The sequence below is a fragment of the Lethenteron reissneri genome, chromosome 11, assembly GCF_015708825.2.
Source record: "Lethenteron reissneri isolate LAM-NWPU_2019-01 chromosome 11, ASM1570882v1, whole genome shotgun sequence".
NCBI classification, from domain to species: domain Eukaryota; kingdom Metazoa; phylum Chordata; class Hyperoartia; order Petromyzontiformes; family Petromyzontidae; genus Lethenteron; species Lethenteron reissneri.
The window spans coordinates 11,889,783-11,917,261 of record NC_083789.1 but is presented as its reverse complement, the minus strand read 5'-3'; the positions used below and the strand labels follow the sequence as shown (position 1 = coordinate 11,917,261).

The window sequence follows — 27,479 nt, the reverse complement described above, 5'->3', positions numbered from 1 at the left end:
GGTGGGGGGGGGGGGTATGGACACCCCACCCCAGGATCTGTATTTATCGTCAACGGTTGCGGTTGGATGACTGCCGCTGTGTGTACGCGTTTCATCCCAATCGAGTGATCCGCGGCGTCATTTCCGAACTTGCCAAATTTAGACCCCGGCACCGAGACGCGCAATGGAGTCTTTAACGTGCGCTGTGAAGCAGACGGCGCGTCGTCGTAGCGGCGTCACGGTTCACGCACGCGCAGTCATAATGAGTGGCGGCCGCTGGATTCCAGCCGTGAACGTCGCGGCCTTAAAGCGGCTGGGACGCGCTGCCGCCGCTGGGCCGCTGTCGGCATCGTCAGGTGCGCGCTGCGGCCGGGCTCTCTCGTGTGGTGGTGACCGCGAGCACCGGGGATCCCAGGTGGTGGGCGCAAAAGTAGGTGGAGAAGAAGAGGGGGGCGGAGGAGGAAGATGAAGGCGAGCGCCTCACCTGGAGGCGACGCAGGGTGCAGGCCAATGCTGGGCGCTTAGGGGAGGGCTTTGGGCCTCCCTCCCGCGTTGCAGGGAGGGAGTTTGGCTCCGGAGCGGCCGCCGGGGGCCGCCGGGTGGCCCTGCCGTGCGGACCCCACGTGGGCCAGGCCCCGGGAGCCTTTCCCGCGCTCCGCGGGCCCCTCCGAGGTTCTCGTGGGCCCCGCGCGGAGCCTCGGGCTCCTCGGCGTGAGCTGAGCGCAGGGGACAACGCGCACGCAGGTGTGTCAAAGACAAAGATCCCCCGTGTAGCCTCAGCAGGCTGTTGGGGCAAGTGCTGTTAGCGAGCACCTATTAAGGCCGGCACGGAACACGAGGGGGTGGGTGGCTAACACCACGCCCGGCCGCCTTTGTCTCCCCAGTGACGATGTTTACACACTGCACCAGGTACTCATTTGAGGCTGAGTCGACCTAGGGGAGGCCCAGGACCGGTTTAGATAATCGTGACCAGTGTTGGCAGTGAGCGGGAATCGAACCCGGGTCTCCGGGTTCTTAGCGCAGCGCGCTCACCGCTACACCACCTCTCCCCACTACGCAGGTGTGGTGCAGGTGTGTGCAGGTGTGTGCAGGTGTGTGCAGGTGTTGGCACAAACATCCCGAGTGGCAGTTGGTGAGCGCCTGCCAGGCGCTGGCTATGCCGCGCAAGGTGGTGGCGCGGGCGGCCCCACTGCTCACATTGACGCACAGCACCGGGCAGAGCGACGGTGCGTGCCTCAAAAGTGCCGCGTTCACAGTTGGGGGCGGGGCTGGGGGGGGTGCAAACTATGACGTAAGCACCACGCAGCACGATGGCGGAATGAAGAGCCCACGTGATCATTCCGTGCGTATTACCCAGCATTCCCACACCGCTCATCGGCGCAACTCAAGAAAGTAGTCCGTTGTCGTCCGCTCAGGAAGCGTGTTATAAACGGGGCGCCTTCCGCGTTACAGCGGTGTGCGTTCCGCGTCATAACTGGCGCGTTCCATGGTGTAAATCCACGTTATGATGCGCAATCTGCGTTAAAACGTGCTACTCGTTCCACGGTACAACATGCATTCTGCGTTATAACAGGGGCATCCTGCGTTACAATGCGCACGTTCCGTGTTATCACGCGCCGATTCACGTACGTTATAACAGTGCGCGTTCCGCACTGTGCGAAACGTGTTCCCTCATAGAAGAACCGCGTTATAGCGAAAACGCGTTGGGCATACACGGGATAAACGAGGAATTTCTGTACTCGTCTGAGGCTGAACCGACCCTAGCAGAGTCTCGGAGTGCTGGGCCAGATATCACTCGCCACTCCTGTCGGCCGTGGCCGGGAAATCGAACGCGAGTTGCCGGTTTCGTAGAGAAGCGTGCTAACCGTTGTGCCACCGCTCCCCAGAGGAGTGCGCGCACGCAAACGCAACGATCGGCATACCCGGCGCAATGCTGCATAGGCGGACTGACGTCATTGCCATCATCGCCGCCATCATCATGCCATTACTGTCATCAGCGGTCCGACCCATTCCCATCATCGTTATCCCATCAGCGCTTGGTGGTCGTCATGACGACCAGGGAGCCTCACACCCATCCCTAACCCCTGATGAACCACATGGAGTTTGGATAGGTATTGTGGGACTGTGTGTGCCGTGGTGGTACTGCGTGTGTCGTGGTGGTACTGCGTGTCATGGTGGGACTGTGTGTGTCGTGGTGGGACTGCGTGTGTCATGGTGGGACTGCGTGTGTCGTGGTGAGACTGCGTGTGTCGTGGTGGGACTGCGTGTGTCGTGGTGGGATTGCGTGTGTCGTGGTGGGACTGCGTGTGTCGTGGTGGGACTGCGTGTGTCGTGGTGGGACTGTGTGTGTCGTGGTGAGACTGCGTGTGTCGTGGTGGGACTGCGTGTGTCGCGGTGGGATTGCGTGTGTCGTGGTGGGACTGTGTGTGTCGTGGTGGGACTGCGTGTGTCGTGGTGGGACTGTGTGTGTCGTGGTGAGACTGCGTGTGTCGTGGTGGGACTGCGTGTGTCGCGGTGGGATTGCGTGTGTCGTGGTGGGACTGCGTGTGTCGTGGTGGGACTGCGTGTGTCGTGGTGGGACTGCGTGTGTCGTGGTGAGACTGTGTGTCGTGGTGGGACTGCGTGTGTCGTGGTGGGACTGGGTGTGCCGTGGTGGGACTGCGTGTGCCGTGGTGGGACTGGGTGTGCCGTGGTGGTACTGCGTGTGTCGTGGTGGGACTGGGTGTGCCGTGGTGGTACTGCGTGTGTCGTGGTGGGACTGCGTGTGTCGTGGTGGGACTGCGTGTGTCGTGGTGGGACTGTGTGTCGTGGTGGGACTGCGTGTGTCGTGGTGGGACTGTGTGTGTCGTGGTGGGACTGCGTGTGACATGGTGGTACTGCGTGTGTCGTGGTGGGACTGCGTGTGTCGTGGTGGGACTGCTTGTAACGTGATGGGACTGCGTGTGTCGTGGTGGGACTGGGTGTGCCGTGGTGGGACTGCGTGTGTCGTAGTGGGACTGCGTGTGTCGTGGTGGGACTGGGTGTGCCGTGGTGGGACTGCGTGTGACGTGGTGGGACTGTGTGTGTCGTGGTGGGACTGCGTGTGACATGGTGGTACTGCGTGTGTCGTGGTGGGACTGCGTGTGTCGTGGTGGGACTGCTTGTAACGTGATGGGACTGCGTGTGTCGTGGTGGGACTGGGTGTGCCGTGGTGGGACTGCGTGTGTCGTAGTGGGACTGCGTGTGTCGTGGTGGGACTGGGTGTGCCGTGGTGGGACTGCGTGTGACGTGGTGGGACTGGGTGTGTCGTGGTGGTACTGTGTGTGTCGTGGTGGGACTGCGTGTGTCGTGGTGGGACTGGGTGTGCCGTGGTGGGACTGGGTGTGTCGTGGTGGTACTGTGTGTGTCGTGGTGGGACTGGGTGTGCCGTGGTGGTACTGCGTGTGACGTGGTGGGACTGGGTGTGTCGTGGTGGGACTGGGTGTGTCGTGGTGGGACTGCGTGTGACGTGGTGGGACTGGGTGTGTCGTGGTGGTACTGTGTGTGTCGTGGTGGGACTGCGTGTGTCGTGGTGGGACTGCGTGTGTCGTGGTGGGACTGGGTGTGTCGTGGTGGGACTGCGTGTGTCGTGGTGGGACTGCGTGTGTCGTGGTGGGACTGCGTGTGACGTGGTGGGACTGGGTGTGTCGTGGTGGTACTGCGTGTGTCGTGGTGGGACTGGGTGTGCCGTGGTGGTACTGCGTGTGTCGTGGTGGGACTGCGTGTGACGTAGTGGGACTGGGTGTGTCGTGGTGGTACTGCGTGTGTCGTGGTGGGACTGGGTGTGCCGTGGTGGTACTGCGTGTGTCGTGGTGGGACTGGGTGTGCCGTGGTGGTACTGCGTGTGTCGTGGTGGGACTGCGTGTGACGTGGTGGGACTGCGTGTGTCGTGGTGGGACTGCGTGTGCCGTGGTGGGACTGCGTGTGTCGTGGTGGTACTGCGTGTGTCGTGGTGGGACTGCGTGTGTCGTGGTGGGACTGCGTGTGTCGTGGTGGTACTGTGTGTGTCGTGGTGGGACTGAGCGTGCCGTGGTGGGACTGTGTGTGTCGTGGTGGGACTGTGTGTGTCGTGGTGGGACTGGGTGTGTCGTCGTGGGACCTCGTGTGTCGTGGTGGGACTGCGCGTGCCGTGGTGGGACTGCGCGTGCCGTGGTGGTACTGTGTGTGCCGTGGTGGGACTGCGTGTGCCGTGGTGGTACTGTGTGTGTCGTGGTGGGACTGCGTGTGTCGTGGTGGGACTGTGTGTGTCGTGGTGGGACTGCGTGTGTCGTGGTGGGACTGTGTGTGCCGTGGTGGGACTGCGTGTGCCGTGGTGGGACTGTGTGTGTCGTGGTGGGACTGTGTGTGTCGTGGTGGTACTGCGTGTGCCGTGGTGGGACTGCGTGTGTCGTGGTGGGACTGCGTGTGCCATGGTGGGACCTCGTGTGTTGTGGTGGGACTGCGTGTGCCGTGGTGGGACTGCGTGTGTCGTGGTGGGACTGCGTGTGTCGTGGTGGGACTGCGTGTGCTGTGGTGGGACCTCGTGTGTCGTGGTGGGACTGCGTGTGTCGTGGTGGGACTGCGCGTTCTGTGGCGACGCGGTGTCACAGGCGACAACGCGTTGAGATTTCAGGCGTTCCAGCGACGCCGCCATCGCAACCACGGCACTCAGAAACTGGGCCGGCAACATCGCCCCGCTCCCCGGCGCTCCGATCCAGTGGAATTCCACAGCACCGGCAGCGTAACCTCCCCTCCCCCCGCACCGCTCCCCCACCACCACCACCACCCCCCGCCGGACCCACCGCCTTCTCCCCACTCGCCACGACCGCCCCCCCCCCCCGTCTCCCCCCACCTCCACCGCCCCACCGTCCCGCGGAGGAACAGAAGGCTCTTTGTGGCGGAGCGAGCGTGTCTGCGGGAACAGAGCTCGCCCGCTCGCCCGCCCGCTCGCTCGCTGGGCCAGCGTCCAGCCCACAATTCATTCTCGCGGACAGCCTCGTTGCTCTCGGGCCTCGAATTAAGCGTGAGTGGCGTGGCGAGTGGCCGCTCCGCTGTGTATTGCTGCAGCCATGCGTGGGACGACGCCAGGTGCTGCTGCTGCTGGTTGATGCAGTCCACCAACCCCAGCCCACTCTCAGTGAGCTGCAGCGGTGGGGTGACGTGGAGGAGGTGGTGAGAGGCGAGCAGTCGATGGATGTGGTGTGGAAGCCGTCTCTGGGATCCGGCGCTTTGGGAAACTCGGGTTGGCGGATGGCGCGATGATTTGCGAGACTCCAAAACCCAGCGGGCTACGACGTGGCCAGGAAATGGTGGCACAGCGAGGGTGTTTATGAGCCCCGTCTGTGTGGACCTTTGAGAGTTGTCCCCTCGCATGAGCGGTGGCCTTTTCCCCGGGTTCTCCAGTTCCTTGCCGCGCGCGAATAATAAATTCCTCAACGTGGAATTGGCCCTCGTGAAAATGAGTCTCGGTGAGACTTTCCCCGGATAAATAAACGGCCCTGTTATTTAATAATTTGACGGACATGTGCACGGCGAAAAAAAAAAAAATCTCACCACGTGACCTTGACACAGCCAAGTTAAACACCAACAGGCCGCCCGCGCGCTCTACACTGGGGGAGCATCGATCTTCAGAGGGCTTCGTCACTCCGCACGGGAGCTCCGCAGTGAACGGGCGGGATCGATCCGCTGCTGGATGAAGACCACCCCGACACGTTTTGTCGCGTTGCCGACAGTCCACCTTGTGCCGGTGCGCGAGCCGATCTCACCGCTCCATCTCCGCGGCGGGCGTCAGGCAGATCGTCATTTTTGTTTCACGAAATGTAAACTGACGATGGCGTAGATGCAGTTACGAGTGAATGACTGAATGAATGCTTTCGCGATAATGACCCGCCTGCTTCCGCCAAGCCCGCCGTAACAAGTTCGCGTGATTACCTTCAAGCGGAAGGGACTCCGCTAGAGGGAGCTCTAGGGAGCCCCTCTAGAGGCTAACTTTGGCCTACCCTTACATTTGTGGGAGTACCCACACTTCACTGCACGCGGCCTGCCAATCAACTAAATGAGGTTCATGCATATATATATATATACTTCTGGGTGAACAAAGACGATGTGCGAGTGGATTTAATAAACATGATTTCAACTTCCACGCCGGGAGATGGAATCGAAGCGGCGCCCTCTTGATTGCAATTTCCACGCACGGCTAACCGTCACGGCACCACTGTGGGCAGCACCCGAACCGAAGTCCCGAACCGTGCGGGGCCTTTACCTGCTTCACCGCGGCGACGACGGCGTCCTGCTGCGTGCGCCTGGGGGCCGTCGTGCCGCCCGTGTTTCCGTTGCCGGGGCCTACGAGGTCGTTCTTGTTGCGGTCCTGCCCTCGCGTCCACGCGGCGACTCCGACGCCGCCCGTGGGCTTGGGGGAACGCCGCTTGCCGCTCCTCTCCGTCGGTTGGCTGCTGTTGCTGTTCTCGTCCAAGCCAGTGTCCTCCTGCTGCAGACTCTGTAGGCTCCGGTTCGCCTGCTCCTGCTCCTGCTCCTCCTCATCCTCCTCTTCCTCCGGCGTGGGAGGCGCTCCGGCGGGAGACGCTGCGGGAGATGTGGCGGGAGACACGGCGGGAGACGCGGATGGTGCTCCGTTGGGAGACGCAGTGGGCGACCTGGCGGGAGAGGCGGATGGTGCTCCGTTGGGAGACGCAACGGATGACGTGGCGGGAGAGGTGGGTGGTGCTCCGTTGGAAAACGCGGCGGACGACGTTGCGGGATACGTGGCGGGAGAGGCTGGCGCCGCTCCATCGGGAGACGAGGCGGGAGATCCCGTGAGAGACGTTACGGAAGACACCGCGGGAGACGCGGGAGCGCCGGTCGGGTGCGGGAGGCTACTGGATCGGCGTGGCGGGGGAGGCGGGGGGTTCCGAGGCGGAGGCAGCGGCGGGAGCGGCCGGCGAGGCGGCAGCAGCGGAGGGGCCGAGCCCTCGGGTGACGGTGCGGCGGCCTCCTCCGGAGCGCCGGCCGTCCCCCGCATCTCCGTCTCGCTCGTGGCGCCCGGTCGCCCGGCAGGAGGTGGCAGGGACGCCGACGGCGCTCCGGCCCCTGGCCGTGGTGCTTCGGCGGCAACGCCGCGCTCCCCGTCCTCCTCGGAGCGCGTGTCTTCGTCAAGCGGCAGCAGCGGCGTGCTGGACATGTCGTCGTCGCAGCTGCTCAGCTCCCAGGCGCACTCGCTATCACGCAGCGCCACGTAGGAGTACGCGGCGGCCTTGCGCGGCTCGCCGGCGTGCGGTGCCGGTTTTGACCGCTCGCTCCTCTGCCTGAAGGAGGACGTGCGGTTGAGGACGGAGCCGCCGCCCCCGCTCTGCGCGGACATCTTGACGAGTGCCGCCGACGCGATCTCGATGATCTCGGTCACGTAGCGGCACACGCCACGCGCCGGCCTCGCGGTGCCGGTCTCCGGGGAGGCGAGCTCACCCTCCTCCTCCTCCCGACGCCGCCGCCGCAGCGGTGCCACCATTGTCGCTTCGAAGCAGCTTAGCTGCGCTTCCATCGCCAGCGTGAGCGCGTCCGCGCGGGGCCGCAGCGGCGTCACGGCGGCGCAGTCAATCTCCACCGAGTCCGGGCCGACGTCCGAGATGCGCGAGAACGAGAGGGACGAGGCGGAGCTGCTCCGCGTGACGCCGCCCGCCTCCCTCGTCGTGGAGAAGGGCACCGGCAGCATCGGAGTCGTAGGCTGGAGCACGGAAGGCTCGGCCGAGCACCACAAATGACTACCCGGCGGCGGCGGCGGCGACGGCTCCGGCCCACCTGCGTCTTCCGCCGTGAGCTCGTCCCCGCGCGCCGGTGGGTGGCTCCACCTCTGGTGCGACTTCTTGATGAGGCGGTGGCCCTTGCCGGCCGCGCCGGTGGCGCCACGCTCTGCACCGTCCTCCCGGGCGGCCCGGGCGGAGACCGCAGCCTGCACGAAGGACGCCATCTTCTTCTTGTTCTTCTTCTCGGCAAGAAAGTCCCTCTGGGAAATGGGCCGGCCCTCCGGCGCGTAGAGCGTCTCCCCCTCCGGGTTCTCAAAGCACAGACTGTCCTCCTCGAAGGACGACAGGTACGGCGACTCGTCCACGTTGCCGTTCTCGAAGTCGGCGTTGCTCGCCGAGCCGGGGTCGGCCGCTCCCCGGAACGTTCCGGGCGGGAGGAGGCCGCCCTCGTCCGCTGCGCACGACGGGTTCACGAGGGTAGTGGTCAGTGGGTCGGGACGCGAGAACCGCGCGTAGAACGTTCCGAACGGCCGCCCGGCGGCGCCATCGCCGCCGCTGAGAACCGCGGTGAGGCTCTGCAGGTGGGCCGCATCCCACGCAGGCCGCAGGTAGAAGCCGTGGTTTGCCGTGGTCGTGGCGGCACACTCGTCCTCCGAGAAGCTCTCGCTGTCGTCGCTGTCGTCATCGTCGTCGTCGTCCTCGTCCCAGCTGCCCGAGCTGGACGAGGTCTCCTCATCCACGCAGAAGCCGTCCTCGTCGCCGCCGCCATTGTCGCCCTCTTCATCGTCGCTCAGGGTCACTGTGGAGCTGGATAGGAGGTCCGTGTCGTCGTCGCCGTCGTCTTCCGAGCAGACGGACGTGCCCGAGATGTTGACGATCATGCTCACGCTCGCGTCCTCCGCCGGCGAGGCGCTCGGCTCGCCGCGGTCATCGGACGTCAGCGAGACGTCCTCGCAGCTCCCGTCCGACGGCTCTGAGATGGAGGCGACCGAGTCCTCGCGCCCGCGGGGCCTCCCCTCCGGCGGGGGACGAGCGCCCGGCACCGAGGGCCGCGCCGAGACGCTCTCCGGCGCCGCGCCCGACGCGCCGCCACGCGCCGCTCGCCCGCCCAGGCGGCCGCTCGCCTTTTCCAGCTGCTGCAGGAGCTCCAGTGTGGCCTCGCTGAGGTAGCCAGCGGCGGCGACCCCCGTGGCCGCGCTCCTGTCCGCCGGCGCACCGCTGTGGTAGTAGCACTCCTCCCCGCCCATGCATGTGGAGTCTGCGGACGAATTCATCGACGGGAGGTCGCGCTCGTCCTCCGTGAGCGACGCCGACGACGTGGGGCTGGGTGGCTCCGGCGCAGCGGCGGCGTCGCGGAGCAGCGGCTTCTTCTCCGCCGCCCCGGGGTCGTCGCGATCGGAGAGACAATAACGAGGCAGAGGAGGAGGAGGAGGCGACTGCGCATCGGGGACCTGCGCTCCGGAAAACCCCGCGGACGTCGTCACGTGGGGCGGGCGCCCCGGCTCTTCTGGAAAGTGGCCGTTGTCGTAGAAGCCGAGAGGCCTCGCTGGCCGGTTGGGCGTCTCGCGGTCATCCTCATCCGGGCGGTTTCGCCGCGACGCTCGCCTCTCATCGGCCGCATCCCCCTTCTCCGGGCAGCGCTCGCCCGTCGCGGCGCGGACGTCTCCCGCCCCACCGGGCGCCGCGTCGTCGCCCGGCGGCCGCGAGTCGGACATGGTGGCGGCGTCGCCCTCGCTCGCGATGCCGCTCTCGCACTCGCCCGTCACGCCCGGCGTCCCCCAGCCGTCGCCCAGCAGCCCGTCCAGGAGGTTGAGCAGCGACTCGGTGGAGGAGAAGGAGGAGTCCTTGCTGGCGCTCTTCACCAGGCCCTTGGCCTTGCCCGGCCCACGGAGGCCGAAGCCGCCGTCGAGCGGCAGGGTGGGGTCGGCGTCCAGGGAAACGTCGTGCACGCTGTAGACCTGGTAGACGAGCGAGCCGCCCGGCTCGTACGACATCCCTCCTCCTCCCGCTGCTCTCTCTTCCTCTTCCTCTTCCTCGTCGTTTTTCTCCTTCGTCGTCGCCCGCGGAGCCCGGCCACGCGGCGCCGAGGCAGAGAAGTACGCGCTGGTGGGGTCGTCGTCCGCGTGCTCCTCCTCGGCGTGCTCCCCCTCGTCGTGCTCGCCCTCGTCATCGAAGGTGGAGGTGATGAGCTCGTTGTCCAGGTCGGTCTCGTCCCACTCGAGCGCCTCGTCGCTCGAGCAGCACAGGTCGGCGAGCGACGCGTCCACGTGCCGCAGCGGCGCCTGCGCGCGCGCGGGGGGTGGGGCGGTTACTGCCTATGTGTGTACACGTGGGTATCTGTGTGTGTCTGTGTGTGTACGTGTGTGTACGTGTGGAGCGGTGGTGTAGCGGTTAGCGTGCTGCGCTACGAACCTGGCGACCCGGGTTCGATTCCCGCTCATGGCCAATACCGGCGGTGACGATTAGACTGTAACAAATGTTTATTTTGTTCTTGAGTCGTAAGTGTTATTTCCTAATTGCTTATGCCTCAAAAGTACAGGAAATGGCTATTATTCCCAACAAACTTTGCTTTTGTGACCAGGACAGTGATATTTAGAAATGTACCTATTTTAAATGAAAAAACGGGCGAATTTGTGTCTTTTCGTTCACATAAAGTAAAAAAACAACAACATATGAATCAAAATGAACATGTATTTATACTAAAGTAATACAAAAAGATATTTACTAAAGATTTAGACACCAAGGCACACTACCACAGGCCACAGCGGACCGAGTTCTCTGTGGGGAGGAACAACGTCAAGTGGGAGCCACTGGTGGACCCCCGGAAGGTGCTGATGCCACCACTGCACATCAAATTGGGCCTTATGAAACAATTTGTCAGAGCTGTAGATAAGGAGTCGGCAGCCTTCAAGTACCTTCAAGACTTCTTCCCTAAGCTGTCTGAGGCAAAGGTCATAAATACATGTTAATGTGTGTCTAAATCTTTGGAAATAATTTTTGTATTACTTTAGTATAAATACATGTTCATTTTGATTCATATGTTTTTTCTGAACGAAAAGACACAAATTTGCCCGTTTTCTCATTGAAAATAGGTAAATTTAAAAATATCACTGTCCTGGTCACAAGTTTGTGGGGAATAATAGGCATTTTCTCTACTTTTTAGGAATGAACAATTACGAAATAACACTTACTACCCAGGAACAAAAATTGTGTTACATTGTGCTATCAGATCCGGTCTTGGGCCTCCCCTAGGTCGACTCAGCCTCAACTGAGTACCTGGTGCAATGTGTAAACATCGCCACGAGGGAGACAAAGGTGGCCAGGCATGGTGTTGGCCACCCACCCCCTCGTGTGCCATGCCGACCTTCATAGGTGCTCGCTAACAGTACTTGCCCCTACAGTCTATACGGGTGATCTTTCTCTTTGCTGCGCTACAAACCCGCTGACCCGAGTTCAATTCCCGCTCACAGCCAACACCAGTCATGAACATCTGAACTCCGCCTGGACCTCCCCTAGTTGGACACAGCCTTAAATGAGGACCTGTTGCGGTGTGTAAACACAAGCACTGTGGAGACAAAGGAAGCCGGGCGTGGTGCTAGCCACCCACCCCCTCGAGTTCGATCCAACAACGGGATGAAAACTAAATAAAGAAAACTACAACAACGTGAAGTGGTATCGGCGTCGCCGAGAGTGTGTGAAACGGTCCCCCTGGTGCCCCCCGGTGCCCCCCCCCCCCCCCCGGTAGCTCCGGGCCGCCACTCGCCTGCTCCGGCGTGCAGCACCGCTGCAGCCGCGACTGCCAGTGCACGGCCTGGAGCACCAGCGCCTCCCACCGCCGCTCCATTCCCTCCGCCAGCCGCCGCACCTCGCCGGCCCCTCCGGCCTGCTCCGCCGCCTCTACCCACTCCGCGCCGCCCCCTTGTCCGGGAGCGCCGGCAACCTCCGGTCGCTGGGGCTCGCGAGCCGGAACCGTCCGTCCGCGAGGCCGTAGCTCGTCGCTCGCGGACGGCTCGCCGCGAGTCCGGTCCGCCGGTCCGGGGGCGCCGTCCGGGTTTTGCGGTGTCCCGGCGGCGGCTGCGCCGGGCCACGTGCCGTGGAGCGTGGCAGCCGAGAGATGCGGCGGGGATCGGCCGCCACTCCCGGCGGCGCTCTCCTCGTGCTCCAGCAGGCGGTGGCACAGGCGCAGCAGGGCGCCCATGCCCCTGCGCCGCTGCCGGATGTGAGCGCACAGCGACTGGGGAGGAGCGGGGGGCAACGTCGCGCACAGCACCACGGCAAGTCACGACACGGTTGATTTGTGTCGGCAGGCGAGAACACGAGAGGCCAGGATGGAGTCTCCATTGCAAGAGCGACCTGGGTCACCAACATGGCAAATGATTAGAATGGATCTCGTCTAGAGGAGAGCGATGAAGCAAAATAGAAATCGGAGCAAACGCAACCGTGTCAAGAACGCACTAAGCACGCCACGCACCGCACATTGGCATAGCACGTACAATAGCACACCGAACATTATACCACACACACACAGACGGAACACGCCAGAGATAACACCACACCACAACACCCCAAACATTATACCGTACTCGCACAATACAGCTTACCAAACCACACATTCGTACACCACACCACAAACACCGCACAGTGGCACGCCACATACAATACCATACCACACACACACAGACGGGACACGCCAGAGAAGAGATAACACCACAACACCCCAAGCATTATACCGTACCACCACAATACAGCTTGCCAAACCACACCAACGTACACCACACCGCACATCACAACACCGCGCCAAACATAACACCACCCACACGGAGACAAGAGTCACCATACGGCAGATCACACCACATTAACACTTTGAAAATTATTTTAAAATATGATGCCGATATTCATTTCCATGGGGGTAACAATTAGATACAAATGTAAATGCAATTATAGAATACAAGTAAAATATTCGCAAGAATGATGAGTCGTTATGGGAGGAGCGGGAACAGGAGGGAAAACTCGCCCCTGAGGCGGACATCCACCGTGGAGACGGAGCAACAAATCCATCTATGTGGGACGTACTCGACGGATCGTTGCGCTGCAGAATTGTGAGATGTCGACGGTTTGCAGTGGCCCTGGGCCAGCAGCGGATTAAGCATGGCCGCTGGCGCATGTACTCTACGTTGAGCATCTCACATCGTACGTAGCCAACCGCGCGAATCGGAGGTGCTGACGATGACGACGGAGATGATGATGAAGAGCTGCGTGTGTTTGCCCCGAGCCGACATCGCTCGCGTGATTGGGCTTCGCCGGCTAGACGGCGCCGCTCGGCGTGACGCGTCTCACGGGGCGACGCAGCCAGGTCGCTTATGAAAAAGAAGCTCAGTGGGCTTCACCTGGTTACATTTTTATTTTTGAAGTGATCTGTTTACCTTTCCTGTAATGTGCACTCCAATTGTGTTTGTGTATTGGTTGTTGTAACTTTCTGACCCGCCCTTACTGATCATCGGTTATAAAGCGCTTTCTAGCTCATCAGATGCCTGCACTACAAATAAATATTCTAATTCTTGTTTTAGATTCCTTCCAACGAAGAATTCAAAGGTGGCTTTTCCGATATTCAATTTGCTTTTTGCATTCCCAATGACACGGTGCGTCATCTGTTATAACCGATGATGAAGAATAATAATTTGGAGTCGACTGCCGGGCTGTGGTTTATCATCACGTCGTTCCAGGTGGTCGGCCTCGTCGAGTAAAGCCGCAGGTGGTGGCACTGTCGCCTGTGTTCCCTCGGGCCCTCCGCACGCTCGACACCCGCCACGCGGTTATGCGCGTAGACATCGGACAGCGCTCAAGGGCCGACGACACGCCGGCTCGCGGCATCGCACCACGGAACAAACCTCACCCCTCGCCTCCCGCCACGCGCGCACGATCGGCACCGCGGCACTCCCGGGATGTAAACGTAGCGGACGCACGCGGCACGCCTCCGCGTCGCACACGCGGGTGGGACGCGTCCGCCCTCCCCGAAGCGCGCGAGGCGGCAATCAGAGACGCTCGGGAAAGACGGCGCCGGCTCGCGGTGAGCGAATGACGGGCGCGGCAAGCGAGGGCGCTCGGGGAGGGGGGCGCTCATTTTGCACGCCGCCAATAATCTCGGATGCGGCACTTCAAAAACGCGCCGACAATTACTCGATGAAAATTGCAATTTCTGGTTTGTGCCTCCGTCCTCGGCCTTAAGGCGAGAAGCGCGGGGCTGCCGCCCGGCGCAGTCCGATGCCTTCGTTAGGAGGAGCGCCACTTCGTTAGCCGCCTCGTTCGTTTTCCGCAATCCAGCACCTTCAATTACGCGTCCCGGGCGGGAGAGGGGGGGGGGGACTACGCGACCGCGAGCTCGCGGCTCCCAGGGATCGAGCGCCGGAGAAAGCGCGGCCAGGGCGCCTCGCTGTCCGCGCGTTGCAGCACGCCCGCAATTGGCAAATGTGACCTGCGACTTTGATCCTGACCACCCGTGTGTCGATGGCTCTATGCGCCGGAGGGACAGTCCAGTTCAATGTTAATTTTATTGAGGGGCTCCTGTGTGTGCAATTAGAACTTACATACTTTGTCTATTTGTATTTATTTGTAGTGATTTTCTTACCCTTCTTATACTTTGCACTCTTATCGTTTGTTTTGCATTGTGTCTGTTTTTGTAACTTTCTGACCTGCCCTTGCTGGACATCTGTGAAAAAAAGAGCCTCGTGGCTTATCAGATTCCACCAGACAAATAAAGATTCTGATTCTGAGCGGCGGGCGTCGTGGCGACGGGCGTCATGGCGATGGGTGACGTGGCGATAGGGCACGTTTCCAAGATAACGATGTTGTTGGTGACGACGATGCTCGTGGCGATCACGACAACAATGAAGACGACGACGACGGAGGTGGAGAGACAATCGGTGGAGACCGGCGCAACGGAGACAAAGGTCCCCCTGGTAGGCTTGAGGTTATTGGGGCAAGTGCGACGTGTCGGGGCCCGGCTCGCGTGCGAGCGTACCTTGAAGCGGCCGACGTGAGCGTCCAGGTCGCGGGCGAGGTCTGCGTCGCCGGCGGCCGCGGCGTGCAGCAGCAGCTGCTCGGCGTGGAGGAGCCAGCGGCGCAAGTGGCGCACGGCGACGCCCAGGCGAGTGAGCAGGGCGGCCGCGTCGGCGCCCAGCAAGGCCCGGACGGCCGGCGAGCCGCCGTCGCCTTCGCACGGGGGGCACGCGTCCTCCAGCAACGCCTGCCGTGGGGGGGGGGGGGGGCGGGGGGGGGGGGGGGGGCGCGGTCAGTTTATTCATTCAATTTCTCATTCGCTCATTCGGTTCACTCAGTTGCAGATTCGTTTGCTCGCTCGTTTGCTCATTCTCATTGCAGCTCGCTGCTCTACGGGACGTTACCAGGCTGCAGCAGCGTGCACAAACAACATCTCTGGCACGTGTCGTGACGGGCACCGCAAAATCAGCCCGTGTCCGTCCGGTGCTCGCTGAACTGCACTGTGCTGCCGGGTTGCCGAACGAAGTCGTCGTTATGAGGTCGCACTCATTATGCACAAAGTGCCCACCACACGTGAACCACAATACTTTGCTGATCTCGCCAAGAAGCATAGATTTGGAATTTGCATGTTCTCCCCGTGATCGCGTGGATTTTTGTCTGGGTCTTCTGGTTTTTCCCTCCACGTTTGGAATCAACATCGCGCGTTTAGACCATTCTCATCCTTCTCCTCCCACGCGTTTGTCCCACTCGCGTGGGGTCCGCCACCTCGTCAACCTCCTCCACACTGCCCTGTCCTGCGCCACCTCGCACCACATCGCCCCACCTCGTTGTCTGCCTTCCTCTCGATCGCTTTCCTTCCACAAGCATCGCTTGCACCTTCTCAGCCACACACACTTTTCTTGCGGTCTCTCCACATGACCGAACCGCAACAGAGCCTTTTCTCTCTCAACTTCTCTGTGATTTCTACCACCTTGAGTCTTCCTCTCATACTCTTTGGTTATTTCGGTAAAGTCACGGAGGTGTGAAATAAAATGAATCACGATGTTTCGACCGCAACACAAGCGGTCGTCCTCAGGCGGAAAATATAGAATCAAGCAGTGGAATTACCCGACGATCTAAATGCCACCCCGAACCCCACCCCATCCACCGCACATCCTCATCTCATATCATCTCTGTGGCTGCCATAGCGTAGTCCGCCCTCTTTATTGTGCCCCAGCACTCGGCCCCCTCCATACAACAGCACCGGCCTCACCACCGTCTTGTACCATAGACTACTACACTACACTATACACTACTGCACTACACTATACACTACACTATACACTACTACACTATACACCACTACACTATACTATACACTACACTATACACTACTGCACGACACTATACACTACTGCACTACACAATATACTACTACACTATACACTACACTATTCACTACTACAATGCACTATACACTACACTACTGCACTACGCTATACACTACTCACTATACACTACTACACTACACTATACACTACTACACTATACACTACTACACGACACTATACACTACTGCACTACACAATACACTACTACACTATACACTACACTATACACTACTCTATACACTACTACACTATACACTACTATTCTATACACTACTATACTATACACTACTACACTATACACTACTACACTACAACACTATACACTACTACACTATACACTACTACACTACACTATACACTACTACACTATACACTACACTATACACTACTACACTAAACACTACTGCACTATACACTACACTATACACTACTACACTACACTAAACACTACTGCACTATACACTACTACACTACACTATACACTACTACACTACACTATACACTACTACACTATATACTACTACACTACACTAAACACTACTGCACTCTACACTACACTATACACTACACACTTTTCCCATCAACCAAACTGGGACCCTCTTATCGCACACCACGCCGGTCATCTCTCGCCACTTCAGCCATCCAGCCCTTGTTCTTGCTCTCATCTCTCCCTCGAGTGATCCATCAGCACCACATCCTTGCACCCAGGTCCTTAAAGCATTTAGAGTATTTGGCTGCTATAAATGTCCATGGGATGAACCGTTTCGTTGAGCTATCATTTGTGATAGCCAGGTGGCTTCTGAAGAAGAGCTACATAGCTCAGTGGGCCTTACCTGGTCAAATAAAAATAATAGTTAAAATAAACACTTTGACACCTAATTTGCTTGGCTATGAACAGCAGCGGCACTCATCGGCGTGTGACCCCCTCTCCTCATTGTCTCCATTCCTTAACCTGCCTCTTCCACTCCTACTCCCACGATCCTTCTCTTCGTATCGAATATTCACGACGCGCGTGCGAAACGGCGCTCCCTGGGGGGCGGGGGGCGTCGCGGTTTTAGAATTCCCCCACACGCTCTCCGCACGTGAACCCGGGCCCTCTTCGGCGGCAGCAGCTGTCGGCCCGCGGGCGCGGCGGGGCCCCGCGGTGTCGCCGCTCGGTGCGGCGGCGCGCCGGGGTCGGCCCAGCTGGGAGTGCAGCTGAGCTGCGAGGTCCGGCGAGGCGCGCGGCCGCATACCAAACGCGGCGAGCGCGCCCGTGCGCACGCGTAGGGACGCGCAGGGGCACGCGGGCGTGCGTCGCGTGCAAAGACAAAGATCCCCCGTATAGCCTTCAACGGGCGGGAGAAGTGCTGTTAGGCACCTGCGTATGGTGTGAAAGAAGTTCAACGTACACAGCGAGTAGCACCGATGAAAGCCGGCACAGTGCACTGGCGCCATGCCCAGTGGCGGTGTTTACACACCGCACCGGGTACTCATTTGAGGCCGAGTCGACCTAGAGGAGGCCCAGCACCGGTTCAGATAATCGTCACCGGTGTTGGTCGTGAGCGGGAAACAAACTCGGTGTTGCCGGGTTTGAAGCGCGGCGCGCTAACCCCTACACCACCGCTCCCCCAGTGGAACACTGTACACGCACACACGCGCACACACGCACACACGTACACAAGCACACACGTACACACGTACACAAGCACACACGTACACACGTACACACACACGTACACACGTACACAAGCACACACACACGTACACATTCGTACACACGTACACAAGCACACACACACGGGCAGCTGCGGTGCTGTGCTATGTGGTGGTCAGCGGATGGCAACACAGCAATATCCATTGTAGTCCTGTACTTCTATGCTCCCCGCCTTCACCAAGCCGCGCTGCCGACCAGGGCGGTGAAGTTGGGCGAAAGAGCCACGAGGGGAGGTCGTCATCCAGCAGTGGAGCGACACGGAGTTCTGCGCGTGCGAGCCACCGTCTTGGCGGGCAGGCGGCGGGCTCCCCTCGCCGTGCGTGGGGCTGCGAGGACCTTCAAGCCCGTCCTGGCTCGCGTCTCTGCGTCAGCGGATTTCAGTTTCTTTTTTTCGAGATGTAGAGGTGCGGAATTTGGGGCTTTGGCGGCGGGGTCACCTTGCGGCGCTCTCTCTCGGCGCAGCCCGTGCCCCCGTGCCACGGGCTGCTGTCACCGTCCGTGCCAAACCCGTCACACCTCGCCCGTCCGCCCGCCCTGCCGCCCCTCCTCCCGCTAAATTATACAACTTCATCCAAGTGTTAGCGGCAGGGTTGCCGTCAACGACGACTTACTGGTGAGAAAAAAGCTTGCTAGCTCATCGGATTCCTCCAGTATAAATACAGATTCTGATTCTGAAAATATTCTGACTTTCATCATCATGTGTGCACGTTGAACTTCTTTCGCACCGCACGTAGCCAATAATCAGCAGCAGTAGCTTTGGACATGATTGATCCACTGCTGGATGAAGGACTCACGACAAGCCGTCGCCCGTCTCACGGTCGAGTGATGCCGCAGTGCGTGCAGATCTCATCGCGGCGGATGGACATTCATGAACGTCATTTTTTTTGTAACACCAGGCGGTGTGTTTGTTGTGGGAATGTCAAAATGTAAAAAAATAATTCTACATCTATATAAAAATTCAGGTTGAGCACCCACACTAACATGGTCCCTGACTCGAAAGTCGTCCAACGTTATGGAGCTCGTGATATGGAGCACGTGTTATGGAGCACGTGCTGCCACCATTCGCCTCTCACCTGCACCGCGTCCCACTTGCGGAGCAGAGGCCGGAGCCGAGCGTGGAGCCCCCCACGCCGGGGACCCCCCTCCGCCGCCCGCACGGCGATCCGCTCCACCCGTCGTCGCCACAGCGGGAGCTCCGCGCCAAACACCTGCAGGCCGTCACACGCGCACCGCCACCGTCACCATCACCGCCACCGCCACCGTCACCGCCACCGTCACCATCACCGCCACCGCCACCGTCACCGCCACCGCCACCGTCACCGCCACCGCCACCGCCACCGTCACCATCCGTCACCGCCACCATCACCGTCACCGCCACCGTCACCATCACCGCCACCGCCACCGTCACCGTCACCGTCGCCACCAATAAAAACCAAAGATACAAAGATCCCCTGTATAGCCTTAGTAGCACCTATGAAGGCCGGCACGGCACTGGTGTCGCTGGCCATGAACGGGAATCGAACTCGGTTCGCGGGGTTCATACCGTAGTGCACTAACCACTACACTACCAGCTCCTCACTGCCACCGTCACCACCGCCAGCCACAGGCTACCACCGTCTCCACCACCCACCCACCTAGTGGCCAACCACCACCACTCCCCACCGGCCACACGTACAAATTAAACCTCACTCCGCCGATTTGTTTCCGTGTCAGCCTGTAATCATGCCTGTTAAGATTGCCATTTCCATTTTGGTTTCTCCTTGAAAGACCGTTGATGAAAATGGACGTGCCAAACGTCGTACGTCGCGCGTGACGTTTGCGTGATTTATTTTTTATTTTTTTGTTTTATTTTAATGCAATTTATAAATTCAGAGGGTTATTCCTATTTTTCTGGTGGGAGTATCTGGGCAATAATGGGAAAGTTATTGGGTCAGCGATACATTATCAGGACCTGTTCAAAAACACACGCACGATAAGAGTAATTTATTTCATGATTGTTTAAGAAAAGTAAAATTGCAAAAATATAGAGCTACTGCTGCCTAAATTGTACGCTCTGTCAAAGTCCTAAATTGAACACGGTACATTTTTTTTATCTCTGAAGAGGCTTTCAGTGGAAGCATTTGACCTCATGTTGGTGATGTTGGTGTTGTTGATGATGTTGGTGTTGTTGATGTTGGTGATGTTGGTGTTGTTGTTGGTGTTGTTGATGTTGGTGTTGTTGGTTTTGTTGATGTTTGTGTTGTTGCTGTGTAGAGTATTTAGCTGCTATAAATGTCCACGTGATAAGCCACTTCGTTGAGCAATCATTCGTGGTCAGGTCGCTTCTGAAAGAGCTACATAGCTCAGTGGGCCTTACCTGGTAAAATAAAAAAATAGTCTCGTTTGAATATAGTTATTTACTTATTTTTAAATAATTTGTTTACCTTTCCTATACTTTGCACTCCCCGTGTTTTTGCACTGTTTGTTGTCCTAACTTTACGACCCGTCCCCTGCTGGACACCTGTGAAAAAGAGCTTCATAGCTCATCTGATTTCTCCGGGATTAACAAAGATGCTCATTCTGATGATGTAGGTGTTGTTGACGATGGTGATGTTGTAAATGATTTCGATAACGGTGATGACGTTAGCCGGTGTTAGCCGCTCGGGTTGCGATGTTTTTTTTTTCTCTTGTTCCACGCTGCTGCTGCCGCACCGCTCTACTGTAATGTTGCACCGATGTCTACTTTACGATATTGGCGCGTGAAATAAAGATCGATGAACCGAATGATGACGATGACGTCGATGATGGTATTCTTTGGTAACGTGGATCGTGCTGACGATGTCGACGGCTGCTTTATATTCAGTCGGCCTCTCGGGGCGCCGCCCACGGCATCACTCGTAGCGAGGAGGTGGAGGAGGCGTTCGTAGGAGCGTCCCCGACGAGGAACCCGGAGTAATGGGCGGGGGGGGGGGGGGTGAGGGCGCTCGCTCGAGCACGTGCCTCTGGCCACGAAACGGCCTTCTTATTTACGAGGGCGGTTGGAAATCATTTGCGTGTTATTTTAGGCCCGTGAAGCCGCGTCACGCTCAATAAAATATCGCGCCGTCCACACCGCCTCCGCCGCAGCAGCAGCACCGTCAGCTCCACCGCGCTCGATGCCGGCTGCGGCGAGGGAGGAGTCGCTCCTCTCACGGACGGGCGCCCCGCGGCTCGTCTTCGTACCGGGGCCTAATGGGCACTTTCACGGCCACGGCCAGGGAATCCGAGCGGCGAGGTGCGCGCGAAAAACGTGTCTGGAATCTGGCGTCAGATTTTTGTGTTTTTTCTCTCATGTCCACGACCCCCTCCCCCAAACCCCTCTGCCCCACACCCCCCACCCATCCCCTCCCTCCCCCCAAATAAATAAGAGATGCTGCATCTCGAATAGTCTGCGAGTTTGCGTCCGCTGTTGTGAAACACGAGCTCTGGGAAATACAACAGGGAGACGAACCGCGCGCACGCGTGGATTTTAGTAGCGCTTGCCAAACGTGCGCGCTCGTCCTGGGAAGTTTGTGATGATATGTATTTACGTCTATTTGTTATTTGCCTTCCACGATCGAGCGATGACACACGGAGCAGAATGACGGACGTTGATGAAGGCTGCGTCAAGTGGAGCGACGCCGTCGCGACGCGCCGAGAGGGCCGGGATAATCGACTTGCGTGTTTTTTGTTGTTGAGATTTGGCCAGAACTTTGTCTGTTGCCTATAGGCTCAGGGTTATAGTCATCCTCAGCAATATTACGCCTACTATTTTATTTACCAGGTATAGCCCACTGAGCTACGAGCTCTTTTCAGAGGCAACCATTCCGCACATGATAGCTCATAGAAATGGCTGATGACATCATCATCAGCACGCATGATTCTAAATGTGGAGAAAAACCCACGTGACCACCGTGGGGGAAAGAGAGAGACCAAGCGAATTCCAAATATACAACAGGGATTGTCAGGGTCCGGGATCGAACCCAGGACCCTGTGCACCAGGCGACGGAAAAAGCATCTCAACACCGGGGCGCCCCAAACGTTCGTGTTCAATTTCATGATCTTTACCGGCGCTTATCGCGACCCCGTGCTACAGACAGACGGACGGACCGACAGAGCCGACACATTGACGCTTTCCACTTCCCCATTGCGTATTCCAATGACCCCCAGACATCAGAGTGGTCGCTCAGGGGGAGGTGGGACCCTCGTTCAGGGGGAGGTGGGACCCTCGTTCAGGGGGAGGTGGGACACTCGTTCAGGGGGAGGTGGGACCCTCGTTCAGGGGCAGGTGAGACACTCGTTCAGGGGGAGGTGGGACCCTCGTTCAGGGGGAGGTGGGACACTCGCTCAGGGGGAGGTGGGACCATCGTTCAGGGGGAGGTGGGACGCTCGTTCAGGGGGAGGTGGGACGCTCGTTCAGGGGGAGGTGGGACCCTCGTTCAGGGGGAGGTGGGACTCTCGTTCAGGGGGAGGTGGGACACTCGTTCAGGGGGAGGTGGGACCCTCGTTCAGGGGGAGGTGGGACCCTCGTTCAGGGGGAGGTGGGACCCTCGCTCAGGGGGAGGTGGGACCCTCGTTCAGGGGGAGGTGGCACCCTCGTTCAGGAATAATTGGCGGGGCCTGAAACGAGCGGCCAATTAGACGGTGACAGCGCCCCAGCGGTGGGGACGGCAATCTGGGGACTGATTTGCTTCTGATTACGCCGCCAGTAAAACCAAACTCCGCGGAGCAAGGCGAGGCCACGTTTTCAAACTTCAATATGGTATATATATAAAAAAAAAAGTTTTGCCGCGACCCGCTTTTTAGAACAAAATTGGTATTGCCAATGATTATGATTATTAAATGATTGCAGAGAATTACCGCGGTAATGGAATTCTTGGTGGGCAGTTCACGGTGTTGGAGGAACAGCAGCGGGGGGGGGGGGGGGGGGGGCAGAGAGGAAGAGGGGGCAAGCGTGCTGAACACAAAGTAACTGAAGACTGCTTAGAAGTGGTCTTGACAGGGGGCGCCCACATTTCACCAATTATTTTTTTTCCCCGCCGCACACACGGCTGCCTACTTGGGAGGGGGAGAAGAGGCTGCGTTTGTTTTGATTCCCCTAAACTCAAAACCGGCAGCTACCCCCGGCCCCGGGATGGCTGAGCCTCCTCGCCAGGTTTTGTTTTCATCTCCCGCGCAGCCCCAGGCGGGCGGCGCCCCGCACGGAGCAACCAACTGCTCACCGCGCCAATATCCGCTCACCACATATCGTAGCCACTCACCGCACCAATAACCGATCACCACATGCCGTAGCCACTCACCGCACCAATAACCGCTCACCACATACCGTAGCCACTCACCGCACCAATAACCGATCACCACATGCCGTAGCCACTCACCGCACCAATAACCGCTCACCACATGCCGCAGCCGCTCACCGCACCAATAACCGCTCACCACATACTATAGCCACTCACCGCACCAATAACCGCTCACCACATACCGTAGACGCTCACCGCACCAATAACCGCTCACCACATGCCGCAGCCGCTCACCGCACCAATAACCGATCACCACATACCGTAGCCACTCACCGCACCAATAACCGCTCACCACAAACCGTAGCCGCTCACCGCGCAAATAACCGCTCATCACATGCCGTAGCCACTCACCGCACCAGTAACCGCTCACCACATACCGTAGCCGCTCACCGCACCAATAACCGCTCACCACATACCGTAGCCACTCACCGCACCAATAACCGCTCACCACATACCGTAGCCACTCACCGCACCAATAACCGCTCACCACATACCGTAGCCACTCACCGCACCAATAACCGATCACCACATGCCGTAGCAACTCACCGCACCAATAACCGCTCACCACATGCCGCAGCCGCTCACCGCACCAATAACCGCTCACCACATGCCGTAGCCACTCACCGCACCAATAACCGATCACCACATGCCGTAGCCACTCACCGCACCAATAACCGCTCACCACATGCCGCAGCCGCTCACCGCACCAATAACCGCTCACCACATACTATAGCCACTCACCGCACCAATAACCGCTCACCACATACCGTAGCCGCTCACCGCACCAATAACCGCTCACCACATGCCGCAGCCGCTCACCGCACCAATAACCGATCACCACATACCGTAGCCACTCACCGCACCAATAACCGCTCACCACATACCGTAGCCGCTCACCGCGCAAATAACCGCTCATCACATGCCGTAGCCACTCACCGCACCAATAACCGCTCACCACATACCGTAGCCGCTCACCGCACCAATAACCGCTCACCACATACCGTAGCCACTCACCGCACCAATAACCGCTCACCACATACCGCAGCCACTCACCGCACCAATAACCGCTCACCACATACCGCAGCCACTCACCGCACCAATAACCGCTCACCACATACCGCAGCCGCTCACCGCACCAATAACCGCTCACCACATGCCGCAGCCGCTCACCGCACCAATAACCGCTCACCACATACCGCAGCCACTCACCGCACCAATAACCGCTCACCACATACCGTAGCCTCTCACCGCACCAATAACCGCTCACCACATACCGTAGCCACTCACCGCACCAATAACCGCTCACCACATACCGCAGCCACTCACCGCACCAATAACCGCTCACCACATGCCGCAGCCGCTCACAGCACCAATAACCGCTCACCACATACCGTAGCCGCTCACCGCACCAATAACTGCTCACCACATGCCGTAGCCGCTCACCGCACCAATAACTGCTCACCACATACCGTAGCCACTCACCGCACCAATATCCGCTAACCACATACCGTAGCCTCTCACTGCACCAATAACCGCTCACCACATACCGTAGCCACTCACCGCACCAATAACCGCTCACCACATACCGTAGCCTCTCACTGCACCAATAACCGCTCACCACATACCGTAGCCACTCACCGCACCAATAACCGCTCACCACATACCGCAGCCACTCACCGCACCAATAACCGCTCACCACATACCGCAGCCACTCACCGCACCAATAACTGCTCACCACATACCGCAGCCACTCACCGCACCAATAACCGCTCACCACATGCCGCAGCCGCTCACCGCACCAATAACCGCTCACCACATACCGCAGCCACTCACCGCACCAATAACCGCTCACCACATACCGTAGCCACTCACCGCACCAATAACCGCTCACCACATGCCGCAGCCGCTCACCGCACCAATAACCGCTCACCACATACCGCAGCCACTCACCGCACCAATAACCGCTCACCACATGCCGTAGCCACTCACCGCACCAATAACCACTCACCACGTGCCGTAGCCGCTCACCGCACCAATAACCGCTCACCACATACCGTAGCCACTCACCGCACCAATAACCGCTCACCACAAACCGTAGCCACTCACCGCACCAATAACCGCTCACCACATGCCGTAGCCTCTCACCGCACCAATAACCGCTCACCACATACTGCAGCCACTCACCGCACCAATAACCGCTCACCACATGCCGTAGCCACTCACCACGCCAATAACCGCTCAACACATGCCGTAGCCGCTCACCGCACCAATAACCGCTCACCACATACCGTAGCCTCTCACCGCACCAATAACCGCTCACCGCATAATGTAGCCTCTCACTGCACCAATAACCGCTCACCGCATGCCGTAGCCGCTCACCGCGCAAATAACCGCTCATCACATGCCGTAGCCACTCACCGCACCAATAACTGCTCACCACATACCGTAGCCGCTCACCGCACCAATAACCGCTCACCACATACCGTAGCCACTCACCGCACCAATAACCGCTCACCGCATACCGTAGCCACTCACCGCACCAATAACCGCTCACCACATACCGCAGCCACTCACCGCACCAATAACCGCTCACCACATACCGCAGCCGCTCACCGCACCAATAACCGCTCACCACATGCCGCAGCCGCTCACCGCACCAATAACCGCTCACCACATACCGCAGCCACTTACCGCACCAATAACCGCTAACCACATACCGCAGCCACTCACCGCACCAATAACCGCTCACCACATACCGTAGCCTCTCACCGCACCAATAACCGCTCACCACATACCGTAGCCACTCACCGCACCAATAACCGCTCACCACATACCGCAGCCACTCACTGCACCAATAACCGCTCACCACATGCCGCAGCCGCTCACCGCACCAATAACCGCTCACCACATACCGTAGCCGCTCACCGCACCAATAACTGCTCACCACATGCCGTAGCCACTCACCGCACCAATAACCGCTCACCACATACCGTAGCCACTCACCGCACCAATAACCGCTCACCACATACCGTAGCCTCTCACCGCACCAATAACCGCTCACCACATACCGTAGCCACTCACCGCACCAATAACCGCTCACCACATACCGCAGCCACTCACCGCACCAATAACCGCTCACCACATACCGCAGCCACTCACCGCACCAATAACCGCTCACCACATACCGCAGCCACTCACCGCACCAATAACCGCTCACCACATGCCGCAGCCGCTCACCGCACCAATAACCGCTCACCACATACCGCAGCCACTCACCGCACCAATAACCGCTCACCACAAACCGTAGCCACTCACCGCACCAATAACCGCTCACCACATGCCGCTCACCGCACCAATAACCGCTCACCACATACCGCAGCCACTCACCGCACCAATAACCGCTCACCACATGCCGTAGCCACTCACCGCACCAATAACCACTCACCACATGCCGTAGCCGCTCACCGCACCAATAACCGCTCACCACATACCGTAGCCACTCACCGCACCAATAACCGCTCACCACATACCGTAGCCACTCACCGCACCAATAACCGCTCACCACATGCCATAGCCTCTCACCGCACCAATAACTGCTCACCACATACCGCAGCCACTCACCACACCAATAACCGCTCACCACATGCCGTAGCCACTCACCACGCCAATAACCGCTCAACACATGCCGTAGCCGCTCACCGCACCAATAACCGCTCACCACATACCGTAGCCTCTCACCGCACCAATAACCGCTCACCGCATACCGTAGCCACTCATCGCACCAATAACCGCTCACCACATACCGTAGCCTCTCACTGCACCAATAACCGCTCACCACATACCGTAGCCGCTCATCGCACCAATAACCACTCACCACATGCCGTAGCCACTCACCGCACCAATAACCGCTCAACACATACCGTAGCCTCTCACCGCACCAATAACCGTTCACCACATGCCGTAGCCACTCACCGCACCAATAACCGCTCACCACATACCGTAGCCTCTCACTGCACCAATAACCGCTCACCACATACCGTAGCCGCTCACCGCACCAATAACCGCTCACCACATACTGTAGCCTCTCACCGCACCAATAACCGCTCACCACATGCCGTAGCCACTCACCGCACCAATAACCGCTCACCACATGCCGTAGCCTCTCACCGCACCAATAACCGCTCACCATATGCCGCAGCCGCGCACCTCACCAATAACCGCTCACCACATACCGTAGCCGCTCACCGCACCAATAACCACTCACCACATACCGTAGCCGCTCACCTCACCAATAACCACTCACCACATACCGTAGCCGCTCACCGCACCAATAACCGCTCACCACATGCCGTAGCCACTCACCGCACCAATAACCGCTCACCACATACCGTAGCCACTCACCGCACCA

At 59.1% G+C, this 27,479-nt stretch overlaps 1 protein-coding gene across 4 annotated transcripts in view; it reads right to left on the bottom strand.

Annotated features, from left to right (window-relative positions):
• The window catches only part of LOC133341456 (A-kinase anchor protein 6-like), a 124,212-nt gene that overhangs the window by 6,587 nt on the left and 90,146 nt on the right, over positions 1-27,479 (bottom strand). For 3 of the 4 annotated variants that reach the window (XM_061550102.1, XM_061550103.1, XM_061550104.1), the window contains 5 exons: positions 18,848-18,982; positions 14,731-14,955; positions 11,476-11,946; positions 6,239-9,994; positions 464-695 (listed from right to left, as the gene is read on the bottom strand). In XM_061550102.1, coding sequence (XP_061406086.1) covers positions 501-695; positions 6,239-9,994; positions 11,476-11,946; positions 14,731-14,955; positions 18,848-18,982 — 4,782 coding nt within the window. In that variant the 3' untranslated portion in view covers positions 464-500. The remainder of the gene's footprint in view (positions 1-463; positions 696-6,238; positions 9,995-11,475; positions 11,947-14,730; positions 14,956-18,847; positions 18,983-27,479) is intronic. The other variant, XM_061550105.1, reaches the window with a different exon arrangement.